Source organism: Seriola aureovittata, chromosome 24 (assembly GCF_021018895.1).
Source record: "Seriola aureovittata isolate HTS-2021-v1 ecotype China chromosome 24, ASM2101889v1, whole genome shotgun sequence".
NCBI lineage: Eukaryota > Metazoa > Chordata > Actinopteri > Carangiformes > Carangidae > Seriola > Seriola aureovittata.
The window spans coordinates 4533116-4557173 of NC_079387.1; the positions used below are offsets into that span (position 1 = coordinate 4533116).

Genomic DNA, 24058 nt, shown 5'->3' on the forward strand with positions numbered 1-24058 from the left:
GAGTGTGTGTTTATTCATGCATGCATGGTTACCCATGAGTTTGCATATTTACATTCCCTGCACATTTTGTCCTTATATCCTCCTCTGCTTCACTGAGGCAAAGAGTAAAGAATAAAGAATAAAGAAAAAAGAAAAAAAAAGATCAGCTGTTGTCAGACACAGGAAACCACAGATGAAAATGCCAGGATGTTAAGTGAATAAGAAAAGACAAGAGATGGAGAGATATTTAAGGAGTGTGTGACACCATCAGCACAGTTAAGAGTGATTTTAGGGGCCAAAAAGTGTTATCTGGCATCAGTTGGGGGGCGGCTAATCCGCATGTGCGAAATAAATCCAATGTGACAGGGCCTTTGCATCTTGAAACTGGATTGTTAATATACACAGAGACAGTGCTAAGCTTTAACATTGAGAGAGATAGAGAGAGAGAAAGAGCGAGAGAGAGGGAGGGGGAGGGAGGGTGTGTACGAGAGAGAGAGAGAGAGAGAGAGAGAGAGAGAGGGAGAGAGAGAGAGCATCAAGTCACCGGGATAGGCTCCACTATCCTCACACTGTAAGGTACAAGTGCCACAAGGAGACTATATTCCTCTGAAATAATGGATGGGACAAAGCCGGCCATGGAGTCCAACGCGGAGGAGACTCAGGACGAGGGGCAGGAGAGCAAAGGTACGCTTAATGAGCCGCTGACATTTGCGCGTTTTGGGGTTTTTTTTTTTTTTGTGTGTGTGTGTGTGTGTGTGTGTGTGTGTGTGTATTTTCTTTGGAGACATTTGCGTCCGCGCCAGCTCGAGCGGGTTTAACCTACTTGCAATGGCTTCTCGCCTGTGCGCGACACAATAGCGCTGCATTTTTCTCTTCACCTATCGCCATTTGAGGGCGATTTTTATGGGGGGGGGGCAATAAGCGCAGGTGGCGGGAGATTATTCCCACAAATCCACGGCGCAAATGTTCCGTGTTATTTTTGCGCCTTCAGAAAAAGGGGGATTTGGAGGCTGGTGGAGGAGAATAAGAGGGTGGGCGGGTTGATGGCTTGTGGAAGGTGCACGGTCTGGTTTTATGGAGCATACTAATGCCAATTTGTTTTTGCATTGCCGCACCATCATCATGCCTAATGAGCGGCTGATAAGGAAGGCTGTGCGCTGCGACGCGCCGCGCTGCCCTCCGTGCACGGCTGCATTGTTTTCCGTCAGGTGTGGAGGCGCCGCTTCCATGATCCTCCCGCCGCAGCCGCTTCGATTATTATCGGCGACCCCACCACCACCCCCCTGACTCCCCCTCCTCGTCTCCCCTCCCACCCCACCACACACAGGCTTGCTGTCTGATCCGTTCAGGGGCGTGATAAATCGACTGCGATGCAACATATGAACAGAATGATGGCGCGTGTGTTTAGTATGACCGACGTGATCAGGTGCTTCAGACAAACAGGAGGCTGCAAGAGAAACAATCAACGGTGCGCTTGACGCAGAGGGGCGGCTGTGCCCATCAGTTCCAACCCCGGCCGTTCAGACATGTTAATGGACCCTGTGTAGGGTTCATACATGCAGGTCTGGCTTTATAGAAGATGCTCTGCAGTAAATCCCACAGCATCACTTTGAATGCACAAAAATCCTCTTTAAAAAACATTCATGTGGATGCAAAATCAATTAAAATATATTTATCCATGTGCACACTGAAGAGCAATCTTAAATTTGGTCGATTGAGTCCAAATGATGCCAAACTGTTGCTGTTTTCTCTGCTCATTCTCAACCTGTGTGTTGTGTAGGCGTGTCTTTGTGCGTCCGTGGACTCGACGCCCATACAGATGTGGATGTGACTGATTTGTTTTCAGTGTGTCTTGGTGGTGAAATCACATCCTTCAGTTTGCAGGCGGTTAGCGGAGGAGCTCACTGATAGCAGGCTGTCTATCATGTCCATCTTGTTTATAGAGCTGCTTAAATATGAATGCACAGCTTCAGATTTGATGTATGAAGCATGAAGGTGTGACCTGTGTTCATCATGGGGATTAAAATGGGGAAAACAACTAAGCATGATGATGATGATGATGATTGGGGGGGTTGACATGCTTTTTTAAAAATGTATTTACATGTAGTGTATTAGTCAGCAGCAGTGATGCAGCTGATCTGGCAGGATGCCTTTTAGGCCTCTTGGCTGTTAGAGAGCAGGGTAGATGATACCGAGTAGAGTTCATGGACCTGAGGGGCTTTACACACACTCAGCTTCATCTGTGCCAGTGTGTTAAAATCATGGGGGGGTGTTTGAAAAGATGCATTTTAGAAGTTTTTTTTTTTTAGCTCCAGCATGTACAAAATGGAGCGATTAAGGCCGGTTTATACTCCTGCACAGGGTCGACGCCATTGTGAGCATTTATACTTGTGCGCTGGTGCAACCGCATCGCTCTCTAATCGGTGGCAGTGACGCTCCCACTTCAAAACAGTGGCGACTGAAACCGAGCGGATCATGTTGGAGTTGGAGCCAATAAATGTCGGGACAGTTACTTTTACTGAAATTACCGCACCTGCAAAGACGTCCAAGGAGATGGGTGTGTACGACCATCGTGTGATGCAATGCTACCAAGCTAGTTGGGAGGTGGACGTCAGGCTATGGCGGAGGGTACGCGGCTACAACGTATCTAGGGAGTCAATTCTATGCAGATTTATCAACTGGTCTTAATAAGTGTGACATGAAGTGTTAGATTTCATGGATGGATTTCGGAAGGAAATATTGAGCCGGTGAGTTCTGGTTGTTTCTGAGAGGCTGTCGTGATTTAAAGCGCCGGATTTTCATTCTTTATTCAGATTTTTGTGACTTTAAAATTTCCGCACCAACACACTTTCCCCTGCAGCAGGAGCTGGACCCGGGCACAGTGTTATTACTGGGTCACAGTGTGTCTGTGACGTACGCTTCAGAAGAGTGGGGTGTCCCTCAACAGTGATGTTTTAAAAAAGACATTACATCATCCTCTCCCGGGGCACGCTGCTACACACAGGCCAGTTTCCAATGAGAGTTCACACCGTGCACTTCAGTAAACGGCGTGCCTGTGAGAAGACGTTGAGGATAGTTGAGCGGGACAGCGGCCATATTTATAGGTATAGCAGTTAACCCTCTGAATTCTTTAATCACCATTTTATGTGGAAGCAATGAAATGATCACATTCGTGCGTTCACCCAGTTCAACCTCTGCAGCCTGGACTGCTGTGCTCCAGGTGTGATGTTGCGCAACCGAATCCACCCACACCAGCGCACCAAAATAGACTGGATTGGAAGCTGGCCCGTTTGTCAGTGTAATCATTTGTGTGTCTGCCTTTGACATCTGGAATGTGACCATCAGCTTATAGCATCCATCAAGAGGCTGAAGATTTACAGTGGGGGGGGGCAAGAAGGCGAGAGCTGTCATGTAAGGAGCTTGTGTCGGTGTGTGCCAGCGCTGACTCTTCAGCTCCACTATGACATGTTTCTGATTGAGGAAGCAGAGGGAGGAAGTTTCCAGTGGTGGAGTGTAAAAAACTACACCAACTATACTCTTGCACCTAGATGCAAAAAGCCATGCCCCAAGCCCCGCCCACCTGGACCCACCATCCAACCTTGCAGGATTTGGTGTGTCTGAGTGTTTACCTGTGATCTGCTATATTTTTACTGGATCACTAAGGCAGCCAATCAGAAGAGAGGAGGCTCTGAGCCTCACCGACCTGTTATTAGGAGAGAGAGGTGGAGAGAGAAGCCTGAGAGAGGAGATGTAAAACCACACTGAGATGGTTTTTGGTTCTTAAAACCACAAATATATCTTATATAAACGTATATAAACCCTTCAAATAAAACACAGGAAAAGTGTAAAATATGGGACCTTTAACTTGAGCATTTCCCCTCTCTCTACTTATTCTCCACTACATTTCAGAGGGGAATATTTTACATTTTACTCCACTACCTTTATTCATTAATTATTGATTAGATTTTATATAAAAAAAACCCCCAATGATTAATTTATAAAATATGATGCAGTATGTAAAACAGCTCCACTTTGACCGGCTACAACATTAAAATAATGCTTACACGCTTATATATTGCCCCAGTAACATTGATCGAATGTTATAATGTGTAATGATATGACACTGACAGGAGCAGTTCCCATGTATAATAACTACTATTACTTTTAATACATAAATTAGATTTTACTTACTTACTTACTTTTACATGTACTTTTACTTGTACAGAATGGTATTGCTACTTTAAGACTGGAAATGGCGAGCTAATTCACATCTTGTCCGTTTAAACCGCAATAATTAGCAAAACCTTTTTTGACATTAAATATGATAAAGAAATAAGAGCTCTGTTTTCACTCCACAGTCAGGATTTTCAGAGCATATGCGACTTATTTTAGCATCACGGTCACAGTTTTGCTGTGAGGAGCATTCTGATTAGCTCTGCCATAATTATGGTAAACAGAGTCCGTGTTCTTGATTGCGCCGCTGTTGTGTCTCTGTGCAGCGTCTCTGCACGACATTGAGCTGAGAGTAATTACAGACTGGAAAATGAACAGGGAACACAGGCATGGTTTATAATCCGGAGGTGCTGGGTATGGATTGATCTTTTTTGCCTGATTGCTTCCTATAATCTTTAATCTGTATGTCTGCGGAGGTACACCGTGCTCAGGACTCGGATAACGAGACATCAGCTACGCTCTCTGAGGTACAATTAAATCTGATTTCATTAGTATGAGACAGTTTGATTAGAAAAAGCAAGCCTCCCATGTGACGTTTTTTTTTCACCTTTAATGCAGCTCCGTAAAGCGGCTTTGAGTGTTTCACGGTGGCCCTGAGTGCATTTCAACTTAACCTTATTGCATCTGTCTGTCCTCCCCTTTGTTTTAAATGATTGGCCTGTTCGCACACACACACACACATACATACATACACACACCTTCCTTCCTCCCTTTCCCTGTGTGTGTATGTGTGTGTGTGTGTGTGTGCGCTCTTACATAACGCATCGCTGGCTCTCTGTCCTTGGCTATGATGTTCAGATCAGAACCGTAAGAGATTACATCACCGTCTGGAGGGGTGCAGGTTTTGTTGAATTTTCTGCATGGAAGGGCAGAGCTACTGCAGCCTCTGAAGGACAAAGAGAGTTCCTCTTAATCAGTGTGTCATCTTTCCCCCCCCCCACAGTAAAATCTATCTTCCCTAAAAACCCTATCTTCATCTTCATAATCATAACGGATTCACTGAGTCTGGTGGTTCCCAACCTTTCAAGACCCCAAGGAGTCGCAATGGATAATAGAAAGAAACTTTTTGGATACTTTTACCTCCTCGGGCCTCTGGAAATCCATTAAAATGGAAATGGACTTCCGAACTGCTCACAGCTTATGTCCACATGAAGGGACGTCTTATCTCCAAGGGGTTGAAAGGAGATTTATTGGTTTGTTTTAAAGGGGTCAAAAAGGAACCAAAAAGGGTTCTGCACTTGTCATTTAGTTGACAGACAGATTTGGAGTGATCATCAATATATTATTTCAGTCATTTTTAAGCAAAAATGCTCCAAAGTCAAATGTGAATATTTGCTGGTTTCTCTTCTATGGCGTTAAATCAGACATCTTTGGGTTTTTGACCGTTGTCAGACAAAACAAGCAAACTGTAAATGTCACCTTATAGGCCAACTTGTCAGTATATGTAAACCAAATTAATGATGGAGCAAATAATCAGCTGATGATCAGCTCTAAACCAGGGCGGCTCTCTCTCGTATCGCCCCCGTGCCAGGAAGATACAGTTTGAATCTAAAGGCCAACCCCCTCGTTTGATGATCATCAGTCGGGCACAACGACAGGAGAGGAGCTGGACCGCTCTCCCTGCTGGTGCTGACATTTGGTTTATGTTGCAGATAAACATTGGATAGAGTCCCCTCCCTGCCCTCTTGCCCTCACTGTAAATCAAGCATTGCATGTTTGTTGTATAAAAACATGTTGATCCTTTATGGATCATTGCTGCTGATGAAAAAGTGATAGTAGCACTGGTTGAACTGAATTCCTCATTTGACCTCAGTCTAGAGTACTTTTTTTTTTTTTTTGAATGAACTTGCGTTTTCAGTGTTATTCTGCCTTGTAATCCACTTGACAGGTCAAAGCAAAGCACTGCTGCCACACACACACACACACACACACACACACACACACACACACACACACACACACACACACACACACACACACAAATCCTCAGAAGCTTCTTGTCCACACTCTGCAAGGAGTGAGAGTTAGCAGCGAGCCGCTCATTATTAAGCTCATGTGTGTCTAATACAACTTTAGGGCGGAAACATTCATCACGTCGGCTACGCACACACACACACACACACACACACTCTCATCTTCTGATGCTTCGCTAACGGCGAAGTTGTGCAATATCCAAATGCTTTCCACTCTTTCCTCAAAGCCAGTCCAAAAAAAAAACAAAACAAGAAATGCTTGCCTAATCCGAGATGAACACAGGAAGTGATTTGATAATAAACACATGTATTGAAGCACATGATTTTTTATTTTTTTGTGCTCGCATTTTGCAAGTTGACATTCCAAAGCCTTGAAATGTTCGGCTATTTAAAGTACTGAGACGCCATTGTTTGGCGTGTGGTTGTTTGACACCTGCTGTTTCAGCCGAACACAAATGCAAATTGTGCGTCAACCCAGGACCACATTTCCTTTGTATTTCATAAAGTCTACCACCGGTGGAAACGCTGACTGGAGTAGTGGCTGATTTGGACATTTTTCAGCTGACAAACTGTCATTGTGCTGCGGCTGCTTTCCTCTCTCTCTCACACCCACACACACACCCACACACACGGACTAATGCATGGACTCGCTTTTATTGGACTCCACAGAACCACCTCTCATTTAGGCTGAAACTCTTCTCTCCAGTTTCATCTCTTTGTGGGAGTTTTTCAATGACAAGATCAAGAAGGAAGGGAAAAAAAAAAAAAAGAAGCCTCCCACACACTGAAATTGATGCTCTCGAAAGCACAGCCACAATGTTTTAACATCGCCCTTCCAACAAGGTCCTTATATAGACTTCACCCGATTCAACACAGGTGTGAATCCCAGGTGGAGCTCTCACGTCAATTACCTAAATTAGTGACAAAAATATTCAGACAGCGGCAAACTAATACCGGGACAGTGATAAAGCTGCGGATTTAAAACAGATTTTTACCCACAGAAGTTTATTCTGGGTCAAACAGGAAGACAGTTTGGTGAGGTTTGCTGTGTTTTGCATGTACGAGATGCAAACCACCGAAAGCTAGAGGCAAGTCCTCCTCTTTAAACTTTGATGAGGCTCTGTCCCTGTGTGCTCTGAAAACTTGTGTCGCACGTCAGATCGCAGACTTTGTGCACATTGATTGATTTATTGCCACAATCGTCTTGTTTGTGTCCCTCTCTTCTCCTCTCTGTCTTGTCCTGATTCCTCTGCTACCACCCGCCCCCCCCCCCCACACACACACACAGAAACTCATGTACACACACACACACACACACACACCCCCTCCTCTCACCCCGAAGGTGTGTGAGGTTGTGGGAGCATGTGAAAGCCGTCACACAGGGAGAGGCTCATGTGGTCCTCATTTGAAGCCATTTGCCCAAAGCATGCTGTCAGCCTCCATCTGGATGTGTGTGTGTGTGTGTGTGTGTGTGTGTGTGTGTGTGTGTGTGTGTGTGTGCGCTTGTATGTGGGCATTAGTGTGTTTGTGTGTGTGCTTGGGCTTGTTTACGTGTCAGTGACCAAGAGTGGTTGAGGGGAATGTCTGTGTCGGCGCTTCACTTCTCTTTGCTTGCACTGAAGGAAAAGCTCTATTTTGGTGTGCACGTGCGTGGGCGAGACTGCGTTCTGCTGTGTTCACATTCGGCTCCCTCAGTCCCCACATTGTGGTCGACATTTACTGTATATTTAAATCAGCTTCCTCTGTTCGCATGGTCCACAAAACAAGCAGCACTCAGTACGAGCGTGTCGTGTTGCTGTTTATTGTCTGGCGATGCAAGTTACAAAGACACTCCTGCTTGAGTGTTTTTGTGTCGCCCACTTCAAAAACATGCTCATGAATGGGGAAGTGGCCCCAAACATTTGGACCCCATTGTAATTTAGTATTTGGTCGATAGAAAATGAATTAATCCTCCACAATTCTGATATTTGATTTAAGTTTTTACTTAACACAGAGCCACAGGCTTTCCTGGGTAATGTAATGAATCACATTTTGTCCGTCATTTTAGCATGGTGTGCATGCCTAAATACTACAATACCCATGAGCCTCGGCCACCGTTGCCGTGGAGAAGATTCCAGTCCAGATGTGTGCATCTGAAACGTGGCGAGGCCGCGGCTGATGACCTGGAATTTAAAAGTGGACTGATCGAAGTTGCAAATGAAACGATTCATTGATTCATTAAGAAGATGATGAATTTGTGATGAAAATAATAATGGAGCCCTGTAATGTGAACGCATCACCCTCCAACGTTTGAACACCCCACCCAGTCTGCAGTGGGTATATGAATAGCAGCGAGTGGCAGGTTGGCTCAGCATGTCTTGTTCCTGAGCAATGCCAACGTCCTCTGGCCTTCCTCCATCACCCACGGATGCCCAATCTGCTCCTCTCAACCGTAGCCCATAAAATAAAACGCCCGATGCTGATTAGCGCTCGGCATCTTTAGGCGTGGCTGACAGCGAGAGACGGCCGCGCCTGAACATGTGGGTCATTCTGGGTCTCAGTTTCACGCTGCAGGTCTGTTTTGTGGCCTGCTTTCAAACTGCTAGTTGAAGACCTTTTGTGATGATATAAACTTTGACTCCTCTGCTGTCGAACGAATACTTCAAAACTGCATTTCTGAACAACTGTGAATTAGATACATTAAAAACCTATTTCGTTACGAAATTGGTCTGTTTTTCATAGATTAGTTTTGCAGCACATTATTCAATCCCAACAGGTTCTCTTTCTTATCCTTTGCTTCCTTAATATTTGATGAATAATAAGAGTAGAGATCTAAGTATCTGAAATCAGCCTTCACAGAAAGTACCTCTTGTTACAGTAAATGAGACTCTGCAGTAACTCATATTGGAGAGTTCATGCTCAGTTGGGCCCTTGTGCCAGCTACACACACACACACACACACACACACACACGCGCACAATGTTAATCGAGCCCCCGAGGCTGCTTGAAAGTGAATCTTCATAATCACATCAGGGGTGGGGGGGTCGGAGCAGAGGCTAAGGGGCCAGGGGAGGGCCACCTACTTCTTTGACATCTCAGGGAAAGTGACATTAGCCAAGTTGGTTGCGTAACCGCTGAGCCACTCAGTTCGATGGCACGGCACTTATAGCCACAGGGGCCATTTTACATTTTGGTGGAACAAGACTCAAACTAATAGCGCTCACTCCGCTCCGCTGAGCAGCTCAGGACAGGTGATCCTGCGTCTGTGTGTGTGTGTGTGTGTGTGGGGGGAGCTCCCAGACAAGAGAGTGCTGTTAAGACACCTTATAACCAGGCACTTTCAAATAAACTCCTTAAGTCTTCCAAAATAATTCCTAAAGGAAATAAACACAGACTTCCTGCATCATAGTACAGTTCAAATTCTCAGATTCTGAAACTTTCTTAAAATCTTGAGCTCGCCATTTCCTACAATGAAGCCCGTTTCTGCCGGGAAAAGAAAAATAAATGGTGAAGAGTTAGTCATGATAAAAATAAAAATGTACATGGTTGTAACGAAGTCAAACATTTAACATACTGTTACATAACTTTGGCTCAGTGTGTGAAAATTTGGCCACACTGTCTCAAAACTTTAACCTACTTTCTCAAAAATTCTGACATATATTATTCTTTTTATTATTTTGACTCACTATCTTGTCATTTTTAAAACTTTCTCATAATTTTTATTTATCATAACCAACTCTTCATCTATTTTTTTCTTTTCCTGGCACAAATGGGCTTCCATACTTCATATCCTACTGGACAAAGAACCCTGTTTTTTGTGGCCGACTTTTCCTACTTGGTGAAAGGTGAAAACTGTGTGTGTGTGTGTGTGTGTGCTGTAATTTTGTTTATTGGCTTGCAGAGGTTGGAGGTGTGTTTCTCTGCATCTGTGTGTGTCTGGTACAAGGGCATCCACTCTCATGCGTGCCCCATCTGTGCATGAGTTTTTGTATCATTTTGTTTTTGTGTCTTGGGAGTTTGCCCTCTCCCAGCTGTGAGAGTTTAGCCCAGATTGGCCACAGAAGGACGGATGTAGAGGGAAGCAACATCCAGCAGATCAACAGGATAGAAGTATTGATCACCCCGCAGAGCGCCGATAACAGGATTTTAGAGCCGTGCAGTCTATCACGCTCAATTACGCCCCGGCCAGATGCCGACCTTGTGGCCTTCATAATGCTGCACAACCAGCCAAGGGCTTCTCACAAACAGAAGATTAGGGTCAGTTATGTACCGTGGGAATGAAAGAAAAAAAAGAAAGGGGGGGGGGTTCTGGTTGGGAATGTTGATGGCTGCTGGCATCATCTTCTTACCTGGCGCAGAGCATATTGTGTCCTCTTGATCAATGCCACAAACAAGCCGATTACTCACAACATTTGCCTTGATAATGTGTCGTTTGTCAGATGGCTGAGGAAGGAATCAGAGGAATCAAACGAAACAGGAAATGGAACAAAATGCAGAGTCTAAAGTTGAACTTACTTTTGTTTTCTATCAAGCAGAAGTAACATTACTAGGTTGACTGGTGAAATCTGGGAATGTGGCGACAGAAAATGGGCCAAGATGAACCATCATTTCAGTCACTGCTGAAACAATAAGTTGGAAAAATAATCAGCAACTGTTCTGATAACTAATTAATAGTCATTTTTAATGCAAAAATGCTAAAGTGTGACTGATTCCAGCCTCAGTCGAGAGGATTTGCTGCTTTTCCTCTGTTTTTGTCTGTTTCGAGCTGTTTTGCTACACTGATTGTGTTCTCGGCTCCAAGCATTGGCATTACAAATTCATATGACCTACATCCAGTGCTGTACCTGAATGCACCACATGCAGATACTGGTCTCTTTTGCAGCGTCTACTTTGCAATTTTTTTTACTATTTTCTGTCATTTTAAATACAAAACAATTAACTGATTGACTGAGAAAGTAACTGGCAGATTGATTGATCATGAAATCTGAACAACTTTGTGCAAAGAAGGATTGTTACCATTTTATTGATTCTGCTGATTATTGCTTTAGATAATCTGACTGAACTATTGGCTTGTTTGCAACCAGTCTGATCATTGAAGTCCTTGTGTTTCTGTCCCTGTTGGACATTGTTGTGGTAATGTCGCTGTGTTCTCAGATTTAAGCAGCCACTTCCTGTTTTACATGCTGTTTACCGTTGGTTGAAACAATAGACTGTTATAGCGTCATGACAGGGTAGTTTGATGTTTCCTCTTGGTTTTCAAAGCGTTTCATCAAAGCTCCGAGGAGCATTTTATCCTACAGCTCAAGTGGAAAGATGGAAATCTCCCAAGCTGCAGTCATGAGGTTATGTGTTTGTGTGTGTGTGTGTGTGTGTGTGTGTGTGTGTGTGTGTGTGTGTGTGTGTGTGCTTGTATTGCTGTTGTGGCTGATGTCTGCTGTCATCAAACAGATGGGGCTTCTTTTTCATCTCAACCAGAGGAGCCGGAGCCATCCATCCTCGTCCCATCTCTTCCTCCTTCCCACACCTTTCCTCTCTCTTTCTCCGAGGTCCTCCCCATCTCTTGTGGGAATCTACCCATAATGCACCGTGAGGAAATTGCCCTATAATGAATACAGCACTTCTAAATTGGAATACAGCCGCAGGCAGGGACCAGACCGGCCGCTGAAATATTCACAAAGCTTTATTAGTGCTGTTATTCCTGGCAGATGCACTGGGCGTCCTAACAGTTGGCAATAATCACGCTGTGCCACTGAGTTTTGCAGTTTACTGCAAATCATTAACTATCAGGACAGTCGATGTGATCTCTCTCTCCTCTGCTCTCAATTCATATTTAAATCTACTTTATAGACACAGCAGCAAGGAAATCAATTGTGCCGGATTACTACAGCACTTAATACAAGCAGTAGATGACAGTGGAGCGCTGCTGCTAGAAGAGAATACAGTTATTTTTAGTGTCTAGTTTATATTTACCTCAATTACTTTGCAATGCGTGCTCTATCTACTTAGATCCTATAGTGACAACGTGACAATCAAGTTTGTAAGGCGACGTACTGGAGGGATTATTCTATGGGGAACACTCCTCAATTCAAGTCGTGGGCGTCAGGTGATTGACAGGAAGCAGGGCGTAATCACAAAAGATGTCAGCAGTCAGTGACAGGTTCTGTCTCCATAGATAGATATGTACTCTGCAGCACGCGTCATTTACCCAATCAGAGCCTGAAACGCCTCTCTGGTCCAATAAAAAACACTTGAAATATGAATGCAATTAACAAAAAAATCAAATGAAGGTTTTGTATTGACTGTGTGGATTATCTGCTGCAATGGAAGGTGTTTTTTAGATGACACAAGCTGCTAGTTTGCACAGAAACTCAAGAATAATGGTGATTATGAATTTGCGTATTTTGTTCAGCTGCACAGATTGTGTAATGTTACTCCAACTTCATAATCACCTTGGAATTGTATCATATAAAGATTTTAAGAAATTAAAGCTGCTATAGTCAATATTTTTATATGACAGTGGATGAAACTACTACATGTAAAGTGAATGGAGCGCTAAAAGAAGAGTGACTGTAGGACTAATATATCACCTTGCATGAGACCGCTCCAAATGAATAATAAGCTTAGTGTCTGAGCGTAAAGGTGATAATATAGCCATATTTATCTGCCTACAAGTCGCCAAAAAAATGAATGAATGCAGGTTTAACAATGAAAACTGTTGCTAGCTACTGTAGATTTACTGCATCACAAAGATGGAAACCTCCACATTCTTACAACGTTATGAACAATGCAGATACAGATATACCAACAATAGAGTTATCTGTGGCAGGCAACAAGTAATATGAATTCTTTACGTCGACCTGGAGGAATGTGCCGGAAATAAACCTCCAGATAAAAACCGTCTCTTTCCTGCATCTGTTTCCCTTTCATGTCAAATAATACAATTTCTGTTTGACCCACTTCCTAAAATCTGAGCAGAGAAGTATGGATGGAGCTACTTCACATTTCCCTCCTTGCATATTTCTGGTTAAGGCTTTTAATTTGTTTTTACATTCTGATGTGATTTTGTTATTTTTGGCTCAAATATTTGACCTTTGTGACCATTGAGCACCAATCTTTGGGTTTTGATTGAGGTTGCATCACTCTACATCGGCGTAAGTGTGTGTGTGTGAGAAGAGTAAAGCGGCAGCGAAGGACTACGCTACCGCTGAACTGGGTCGTGGGTAACACGTTGCTATGGCAACTGCTATTTGCCGGCCCTGGGGCCAAGCGCTGCTTTTCACTTACACTTTCTCTGTCTCTCTCTCTCTCTCGCTCTGCTTCTTCTCTCTACTCACTCGCTCTGCCTCTTTCTTCACCTCCTTCTCTCTTTCTACTCTTCCCTCTGTTCCTCTGCTCGCTCTCTATAGATCTCTCGCTCGGCCGTCCTCTCCATTCACCTCTGCTTTTCTTTCTCTCTCTCATACTCCTCGCTTATGCCACCATTCCTTCTAAGTTTTTCTTCATCTCCCACTCTCATCCCTCCCTTTTGTCTTCGCGTGTGGAAAAAACAAAAAGAGGAGGCGTCTATCATCATTCTTTGGCTTAACTGTCACCCACACTCCCAAATTGAAATACTAATTCTTAGTGTCTTAGTTTTGTCCTGCAGCTCCTTTGGAAGCAGGGTATGCTAATGCGTAATTGCATTGCGTTGCACGGTGAAATTATTTGCACCTTCACACACAGACTGTAAAATGTTCCCACAAACTGATGCATCGTCCTCGATCTGAGATTGTCGGGATGATATACGACACAGCATTGTAACAGGGGCTCAACATATTGTCTCAGCGATTAACTCCAGCTGGCTCACTGTAAGTACGGCGCGGGCGTGCAGTCATATTTCAGAACAAGAGCAGAGAAGAAGAAAAGCAGGCCAAAGGCAGAGACAGAGGTAGCGAGAGGCAGTGAGGTATAAAACGAGAGCGATGGGTTGGCCTCAGTGTGTCACCTAAATTCTACTCTAATGAATAGCCCATTGATTTCCATTAGGGCTGCCTGGAGCTGACCGCTCCGGCCTGTCTGTTTCCCATTAGCACACTTTAAAACTGAGCCTGACAAACAGTCATAGCCAGAGGTGGACCGGATGAGGGCCCCTGTTTAGGGTTTAAATGGAACCTATAGATTCATCCATGAAGCTGCATGGGGCGAGAGAAAGAAAGGGTTAACAGCAGAGATAATACGACCCTGAAATGTCAGCCACGCAGTCTGTGGAATTTGTCTTAGATTCAAGTTTCAAATGAGCAAAATAAGCGAAAAGGCTCCTTTCCACACCTTTAAAAGAGGTAGAGTCAGAATCCATGAATATCAAGATGATGTCACCTGGAAATTCTGGATTTGCATTTGAAAAAGCAGAATTATCCCGTCTCACTGACAGGTTTTATTCTCTTCTCCAAATAAAAAAAGACAGACTAACCACTAACCTACTAAATTACCTGTTGAGATTGACCTTTTATAGCGAGATGGAGTGTCAGTGCAGAGCAGCTTTTAAAGAGCCTCCGGGTCATCATCGTATCGACCAGTGAGTCCACTGCCCCCACCCCCCACCCCCCCGAGGCCTGGCCTGTTCCTCGGCTCAGGATTTTAGAGCCACACAGCCTTACCAGCTCCACCTCTCCATCAGCCCGCTTCCTTCATTAACATTAATAGGATTTGGATCTATTATGCAACGAGGCTCCGCTGTGTTACACAAGGCAGAGTCTTCATTGGCAACAACACACTTTGGAGGGGAGCAGTTGCTTCTTAGAATTACAGCTTGGGTCTTTTTTTCTTTTCCCCACTCAGACAGGGACTGTAGGGGTTTTCAAAATGTGCCGGCACGTGAACCCTGACTGAGGTCAGAAATATTATTAGCTTTCAAAGTATTTGCTCATAAACTAAAAATACTGGAGAAATTCAAGTGTTGGCGTGATGATGGCGTTGGGTGAAGTCATTAGAATCCATCCTGAGGGGGACAGGAGGATGTTTGTACTAAATTTGATGGCAATCCATCCAATAGTTGTTGAGGTATTTTAAATCATAAATAATACGGCTGAAGAAAAGCTTCATAGGTTTGAGGTTTGTAGAATTTAAAACATTTAGGTTCAGCAAGTCGTCATTTTTCCTCCAGCAGTCATTCAGTTGATGGCTCTTCTTGCCCTCAGGGGGTCTGAAATCAATCTGCTCTTTTAGACTCATCAATAACAGCTGTCCACAGGCTTGTAACACGACCTGGCTTGAGCGGTCGATTTAAAAAAAAAACAAAAAAAAAAACGACTGGGAGTGCACTAGCAGGCGAGGGGGTTTTCATTTCAGAATAAAATGACTCTCTTGTTGTGTTTTGGTGGGGATGTCATCTTGCAAAACGAGCACGTGAAAGCCTTGAGTAGTGTTGTGTGTGTGTGTGTGTGTGTGTGTGTGTGTGGTTTAATTGCTTTCTGTGGAAGGATATCACCTCACGTCATCGGCTGTCAGAGTCTGCTGACTGAGTTTGATGCTGATGAAAGCTTTCAGAGGGGCTTGGCTCCTGCTTGTGTGGATGTGACAGTGAATCTCATGTTCTCATATGATCGCCTGTCATATACGGTATATATCATAAAGGACCATCACCGGCACCAAGTGTGTGTTGTTCTCTAATGCTTGGTATCACCTCAGTAGCAGGGGCCGTCAGGACGGATCCCTCCATGTCTGCAGAGCTGCACGTACACGCTTTAAAGACGTGTTAATCACGTTTTCGAGTCTTTACAAATAGAAATGTTCAGATTCAACAAACTTCTCAACATGAAATAATGATGCTTCAGAGTTGCCAAATGGAGCAGGTTGTCATGGAAACAGCAAAGTGGCACACACAAGACAGTTCATTTTACCTTTTTTTTTTTTTTTTTCCCTGAGTAACTTCCGGCTTCGCTGGAGGAGCTATTTTTAACAGGCATTATATAAGATGCAACTCGTGTGCTCAATACAATGCGTTATTTCCCCTCCTTTTCGTCCCTGTTGGCTGTGATGGGAGCAGGATGCACCGCGCTCCCGTACCTGCACATCTCAAGCTCATAACTCACAGGGGAAAGCTTTGTGCGGTGCTGCGGTTAATGGAAAACAAAATTTACTAATTCATCATCATCACTCTGTAGAAACTGCTGGAGCACGGAGGGGGGGTTTGAGCGTTCATCATCATTTTGGAGTTAAAATGTTCTCATGTCGAATCAGCCTGTTTTTAATTGCACTGGAATAACAAATAAGTGACGCATCACATCAGTCTCATTCACATCTTCAGTATTTTAAAGGCTCAACTCTTTTGGCCCTAGTCTTAAACGTCATTTCTCTGGTGCCCTACAAAATGGCTCGAGTCATTTATTTTGACATGATTTATTTAGGAGTTCATGACTTATTCATGCAATCTGGTCTTAGGAAAGAATAAAAACTTTTGAAATTTTTCTTTAAAGACAAAAGGGAGATAGAGTAGGATGTGAGCATGTGGCACGGCTTTACATGCAATATTCAGCAGCCCCAGCTGAGCTCAAAGTGAAGCCACGCTAACTGTGAAAGATGCTATGATTAGCCTCCCGACATGCCTGACAGGGAGAAGCGTTGTTCCTCTCTTGTAGACTCGGAGAGACGAGCGTGACGCTCCTGCATCACGCCTGCTTGACTCAGCCCCAGCAGCATGAACGTGAATCTCGCAGGTTTCTGCACATGAGCGATGATCAAACAGCGGCGGGCAAAGTGTTGCACCGAGTGTCATCACCAGAGCTGATTGAGCCACTTTATGAGGAGTCACGTTGCAGTTGTTCAACCAAACATTTTGTTTGCAATCAGGGCCATTCGCCATTTTTTGCTTTCAGATCTGACCTAGATGTTTGCTCTTGCATCCTCCTTCAAGTATTTTTAGCTAAATGCAACAGGAACCTCTTCCTATCTGTGAGTGAATTCTCCTCTCTCTGTCTCCCCCCCCCACACACCCCCCCACCCTGTGCAGGATGCTTCGAGTGCTGCATCAAGTGTCTGGGCGGGGTGCCCTACGCCTCCCTCGTGGCGACCATCCTCTGCTTCTCAGGCGTGGCTCTGTTCTGCGGCTGCGGCCACGTGGCGCTCACCGGCACCCTGACCATGCTGGAGAACCATTTCTCCAGGGTCACCAGCGACCACGCCACCCTCACCATGGTGTAAGTCCTCTGTGTGGATCAAGCACTAGTGTGACCAGAACGTACTGGTTCTACTGGCTGCATGGATGCAAAGATGCCAAGTGCAGCTTTAAAAGCCCTCTGTCATTACTTAGCTTCTTTTTTTTTTTTTTTTTTTTTAAATCTCTTTTCCTCCAGGATCCAGATCTTTCAGTACATCATCTACGGCATCGCCTCCTTCTTCTTCGTCTACGCCATCATCCTGTTGGCTGAGGGATTTTACACCACCAGCGCCATCAAGAAGGAGCTGCAGAGCGACTTCAAGACCACCGTCTGCGGACGCTGCATCACCGCCTTTGTATGTCAACGCACGTCAACACACACACACACACAAGCAGCTGCTGCGAATCATCACACCCACTGACCCAGTTCACTCCAAATGAAAGCCTGTAAATGAGATGTAATTACTTTGATGTGTATTTTATAACATTCTTGCTTAAAATAGTGTTTACAGGCTTAGAAAAATGAGCACAGAACAGTCATCCATTATGCTTTACGAGCCCGGACAAGAGTCATCTTGAAAGTGTTGCTGAGGCACAATCACACACCTCGACTTGTGCATGGACACACACACATTAGGCAGATACAGATATGCAAACACACAGAATCCCACTCGAGCCTTGAGGGTAACTCTGGCACAGTTTGTCCTTTCTACCCTGATTACTCTAATTGCTGCAGATGTCCAGTAGCATTAGCTTGAGCTTGGACTGCGGATGTGTGTGTGGTGGTCTTTAAGGACAATATTAACCTACTTTTTATAATGCAATTCAAACTATAGGGACTGAGTGATCCTGACAAAATCTAAATCTCCTTTCTTTTCACCTCTCTCCTCTCCTCAGTTCATGTTCCTGACCTACATCCTCGCTCTGGCCTTCCTCGCCATCTTCGGCTTCACGGCCATCCCCGTGTTCCTCTTCTTCAACATGTGGACTACCTGCGCCGCCATGAAGTCTCCCGACGCCAACATCACCTCACCTGACTCCATCTGTGTGGACGTCAGGCAGTATGGTAATTTAGACGGTTTATATAGTTTTTAGCAGTGTTGTAATTTAACAAAAATCCAAATAGCTGCAAGTTTAGACCACACTGACCAGAGGCTATCTTTAAAATCATTTGCAAAAGCATGGTTGTCAGACTTCATTATAAAATCTGTTCGCTGGAAAGATGAAGCAAAAACATTCTGTAAAGTGAAATAAGAAAAACTTCCCAGTGCAACATGTTGCATATCCCTGGTGCGTTTTGATTTGCAGCTAAAGCAGACAGGACCAGATCCCACGCTGCGTTACACGCCCTCCAAGTTTAAGAGAAATTCCTCCTGATCAAGGAGAGGGAGCTCAAAACACGCCGGCTGGCTTCGGCAATAAAAGCTTTTAAGTCTGCACATAAAACAACGTCCCGGCGCTTCTCACACATGTGGCCCAGACTCACCTGCAGGAGAGCAAATCATAAAAAAAAGAAGCCCACAGTGTGAATCAGAAGGCTTTTCACTCTTCAGCCACATCACACATTCATCTCCTGCTGCTTTAAATGTCATTTTCTATACGGCAAGAGGTCAAAACACATTTAGATTATTGAGAGCCTGATTGGGTCTGTATGAAAATCCACCTTACACAGCGACGCTCTCTTGTGATTGCATATCTGCTTATCTGTTGGACGCCCTAATGTACAGTATGTGACCCACATTTGAAAGACAGCTGGCCTGCTCACAAAGTAGGATGAGGCTCACATATGCTTCACTGGCAGTCAAACTCAGTATGAAATATTAACCCCAATTACTGGCAGTTACAAGCTGATTGATCAAGGATGTTTTTTCATCACTTTTTTTTTTTGGAAGGAATTCGGAGTCTTTACAGATTGTATAATAATGTTAATTGTTTTAATGAGAGGAATTTATAAAAATGTAAAAAAAGAGACTAAAACAGGCAGAAACAGCTTTAAAAAAAAAAAGAAAAAGTCTCTAACTTCACAGTCTGTAAAAATGTTTTGACAGGAAAGAAGTGATTCAAAAATAATGACCCATATTTTTCCTGTAGGAGAGGCTCAGAGGCTGGAACAGCAGCAGCCCTGTTTCCTTTAATCTTTATCCGAGCCTAATTCATAAAGCCTTCAATCATACAGTCAGTCTCGGGGGAGGAAAAAGCTTCTTGTCTCAGTGACGTTTCATCTCTCTGATCCTGCAGGTGTTATTCCCTGGAACGCCACACCGGGAAAAGCTTGCGGAGCCACACTGGGAGACATCTGTAACACAAGCGAGGTGAGAGGACACTGACCTGACCTTCTTGCTTTCTTTTCTTTTCTTATTTTTTAATCTCCTCAGAGCTAATGTACTCTTGTCACCCACAGTTCTACCTGTCCTACCACCTCTACATTGTCGCTCTAGCCGGCGCCGGAGCCACTGTCATTGCACTGGTAAGCTCCTCGTGATCCCACTGATAATGTGCGGCCCAAAAATATGCATGTTGCTATGGCGTGCTTATCTGTTGCCATAGCAACCCCGCCTCTCACGTTTATCACTATGTCATCTCATGGGTTGAAATCTTATCCCGCAGCCTGCCTCTGTGTGCGAGCGTGTGCTGACACAGGGTCAGTGTTTCACTCTGCTGTGGAGGCGGACCTTTCTGTTTCGTGTTTGAATAAATGGAGACTAAAAAAAGCGAGTAGCAACCTTCCAGATGTTTTGCCGGGTCACCTGAAAGCCCTTCTGCACTTGGATGTTTTACAGCTCACGTTGAGTAGGAGGTAGAACGAGATAGAGAATAGTATCAACAAGACAAGAGAGAGTAGAACCGAGACGCCAGGAGTATCCAAGTATTTCAAACCTCGCATTCTTTACGTTTACATCTACATTTGGACAGTTCTAAACCAGACCGCGTGATTTCACCAACAGCGACTGCTTCTTTTGCAGCAGCCTTATTTCACTTACTCTAACTCGTGGAATCACCTGCAGTCTTTCGCTCTAATCAAACCTTCACACGCTCCACCTGTATCCCAGCTCCACACTGCTTATTACTGTCATTTCTAAGCATTTAGCAGCTAAAGAGAGACATTTCCCTCAGATGTTAATAGAGACCAAAAACAGAGGTAAACGAGAGGGAAAACCTACTAAAAACCTGCTTGGAATTAGCTTGCAGTAAGGAATAGGACACATTGATTAGCATCTATTTGCACAGCATTTCTTGTTACGTAGACAACAGTGAACTACGTTGATTTCCTCTGACAGTTAGCATGTAGCGTGGAATCGGGGAAACGGCATCCTGTGCCTAAAGTAGATGAAATGAACCTCTGTTTCTCTTCAGATCCACTACCTGATGATCTTGGCGGCCAACTGGGCTTATCTGAAGAGCGCCGTCTCCACGCACGAGTACCAGGACATCAAGACCAAGGATGACCAGGATCTGGAGGCCGAGGCGCGCTCCAAGGAGGGCCAGAACTCCTCCTCCTACTCATAAGGACAAGAGATCCTCTCCAGCCGCCACCCATCTCCGCTCCACACCTCAACCCCCCACCCTACAACAACCCAGCGCCCACCCCCTCCCTCCGTTAAAACAAACCACCTCGGTCATGTTCGATAGTCCCCCCAGCCTCCTGATTCTCCATCCTCTTCCCTTCCCCGATGTTGATTAAGAGTTGTGGGAGCGTACCCACAGCAGAGGGGAAGAGAATAGAGGGTCAGGAGAAGCGGAAGGCCCAGACGGAGGCAGATGTTTCAGAACGGGCGAGCCCGCCCCGCCGGGGTTGAGCTCAGGTACGGTACATCAGTTCAGAAGTGTCTCCTCCCCCCCCGTGCTTTTGGGGCGGCGGCTCGTGAACGTGGCCCGGCTGTGATGGCCTCGCGCCCTGAGCCAGCACAGCCTCTCGACACACAGCTCCTAACAGCCTAAAAAAAACATTGTTCACTGTCAGCTTCAGCCACAGGGAAGCCAAGCAGCGACCAACTTCCTCTGTTTTTTTGGTGTTTTATATGCATATATATATGAATATGAATATATTGTGCGAATGTGTATGAATGTTGTTGTTTTTTTTAATAACTCTCTGAAAAGTATGCCAGGTACTATTATGATCTTTTTTCTTCTTTATGTTTTGGCGCTCATAGGTTTTTTTCTCCTTTACTTTTCTTCTCCATCCTTAACTTTTTATTGCTAATGCTCAATATGTGTTGCACTATTTATGAAACAAAAAACAAGGAGGGTGAAAATCCCTTAAAAACACAAGGCACCCCCCCCCCCCCCCCCCCCCCCCCCCGTCTCTCATAGAAAACCCCTAAAACACTCAAATCATGTGGTATCTCAAGGATTAATTGTGCGTTTACATGATCAGAGTTGATTTATCCACGATGGTATTTACAGATAATTTAAGACCAGAGGTGCAGCAAACTTTTTTAAAGGAATAGTTAAAATATGTTTGTTTTTTTTGCCAACAGTTAGTTGAGAAGATTGATACCTCACTCACATGTGTGTGGTAAATATGAGGCTTCAAACAGGAAGTAGCTTGGTCTGGTTTAGTCAGAATATAAAAAAATTCACCTAACAGCCCCTCTAAAAATTAGAAATTAACCCGTTTTTTAATTTGCACAAGAACCAAAGTCTAAAAACAAGTTGTGGTTTTACAGGGGGGTTATTTCTCAGCTAGATATAGGTTACTGTATTACTTAATGAGATTGGTAGGCTGATTTTGTTGCTTTCCCCCATTTCTAGATAAGCGTTTACTTGGTATTTTCGAGAGTAGTATCAATGCTGTCATCTAAGTCTTGGCAAGAAAGCAAATACAAATCTCAAAATGTCAAACTATTCCTTTGAAGATCTTTACGGTTTTTGCTACTCTCATCACCAGCGGCAGCAGAAATCAAAGATAAATCTGTCCGGGTCTTTTAAGGCAAAGAAGACACACACCTCAGGTATCAAACTAAATCTGATTTTAGTCAGTTGTGTTCCTTTTCTAAACCTTCACCATCTAAACGCTAACCCTCACCGGATTGGTGCGCTGTCCCGTGTGAATTATACAGTCAAACCTGTTCTCTCATTTTCTAAAAAAAAATTCCTCCTTTTGCGAATGAAGTTCACCTGTAAATAGCCAAATCACCCTAAAAGATCTCGATTTACACTTCTCCCAAAAAAAGGGGAGAAACACAATCAGTGTTTTGCCATGCTCTTCTATTATTTTTTTTTTTCCACAAATATATGTAAATGTACCCTTTGAGATATGTGTTTAGCACTCAAATACTAGTTCTGCATTTGATATAATAATTGTAATGTAACATCTTAAATGATATGTCGTGAGAGGGATACAGTACAGTCATGATATGATATGATGGATGGAGGTGATTGTGACGTATACATTTTAAAATGTGAAAAAAAAATAATATGGAAATTGATTTTTAATGTTTGATCAGTTTTAGGCAGCTGGGTTCTTCTTGTGATTCAGTAATAATGATTTTATGGATCTTGTTTGTGCTTATTTTTCAATGGCCAGCCAAATGAGTGACTCAACACGCCAGTTGAGGAAAATGTCATTTTTTTTTCTCTTTATTTTTCCTCTTTATTTTTATCGTCATGCCTCTCACATGAGCCACAGAGACTGTTTTGGATGTTTACACTCAGAATAAAACAAGTCAGGAATTTTCATACATTAATTTTATAATCAAATATTGTTTAATAATCATAAACTATATTCTATATTGATCATCACTGGTTAGTTTACCCTCAAAAAACACTGAAGAAGACAAAATTTTTGAACTTTGATGAGATGAAGCATGTCAGTATCGTCCATGTGTGCAGCTGTCTATTCTGTATAAAAAAGGACTATATTGCCATGTGTGTTATGTTTGATAAATATACGTGCTTTGCCGCCAGGTTGATGTAAAGGCAAACTTCAGTTTCCTATAGGACGATGCGTGTCAGGGTGTTGTTGTTTCCTCGTTATTTGCATGAAGGAGACATGACTGTGTCTTTGCAGTTTTTCAGGTGATGTGTAGTCAATTGTACTGACAACTATGGTAGGCGGTGTTTGCCCCTCTTCCTCCACAACCCCCCCGTCCCCTTTCCACCCACTCTTTTCTAAAGAAAACTCCATTGTACTTTGATGGCATTGTAGTCCCTGTAGGTGTTTCATTATGGTTTTATTTTTTAAGTTGGAAATAGTTCTATGACTCCTATATAGTGATGATTTTTGTAACCTTCTCTAGTAAAACCGATATTTTTTATTATCGTGACACCGTTGTCTCCTGCCTCTTTCTTGAGTTTGGGTCTCTGAAGTGATTTAAATTTGGTCTTTTTTCTTGTACGGATGCAACTAACTAATTGTAATTTTTAGTATCCAATAATCTTCTGATTATTTTCTCAAATAATTGATTGTTTATTTAGTAAAAGTCCAAAGTGACCTCTTCAATTTGCTTTTTTTGTTCAACCAACAATCTAAAACTCAGAGATAATTAGTTTGCTATAATGTAAGAAAAGAGAAATCAGCAGTTCCATACATTTTAGAAGCTGGAAACATTACATTTTGGTATTGTAAATATATAAATCAATTCATGTAGCCCATTCTACATATTTTACTACAAAATAAAAGACAGCTTTTTAATAGTAAACGTATTAAATAAAATCCTACAAGTCACTGTTGCAACAGGTGATGCCAGTAAAGTTAGTCAGCCAGTGACTGCTGCCTCCACAAAGTGAACCACATCTCACTTCCAAGGAAAATAGGAGG

At 43.6% G+C, this 24058-nt stretch overlaps 1 protein-coding gene across 1 annotated transcript; it reads left to right on the forward strand.

Moving 5' to 3' along the window:
* Positions 1-491: 491 nt before the first annotated feature.
* Positions 492-23564, forward strand: LOC130165262 (neuronal membrane glycoprotein M6-b-like). The gene is made up of 7 exons (XM_056370365.1): positions 492-663; positions 17152-17338; positions 17495-17654; positions 18196-18364; positions 19537-19610; positions 19700-19765; positions 20653-23564. Exons 1-7 carry the CDS (start codon positions 594-596, stop codon positions 20803-20805), a joined length of 879 nt encoding a protein of 292 aa, XP_056226340.1. The 5' UTR covers positions 492-593; the 3' UTR covers positions 20806-23564.
* The last annotated feature ends 494 nt before the right edge of the window (positions 23565-24058 follow it).

Bases quoted from the DNA above. Each gene is read 5' to 3' on its own strand.
- LOC130165262 (XM_056370365.1), top strand. From the start codon at position 594: ATGGATGGGACAAAGCCGGCCATGGAGTCCAACGCGGAGGAGACTCAG. The intron at 17,655-18,195 runs GTATGTCAACGC...TCCTCTCCTCAG, and splicing joins GACGCTGCATCACCGCCTTT to TTCATGTTCCTGACCTACAT. The intron at 19,611-19,699 runs GTGAGAGGACAC...TGTCACCCACAG, and splicing joins ACATCTGTAACACAAGCGAG to TTCTACCTGTCCTACCACCT.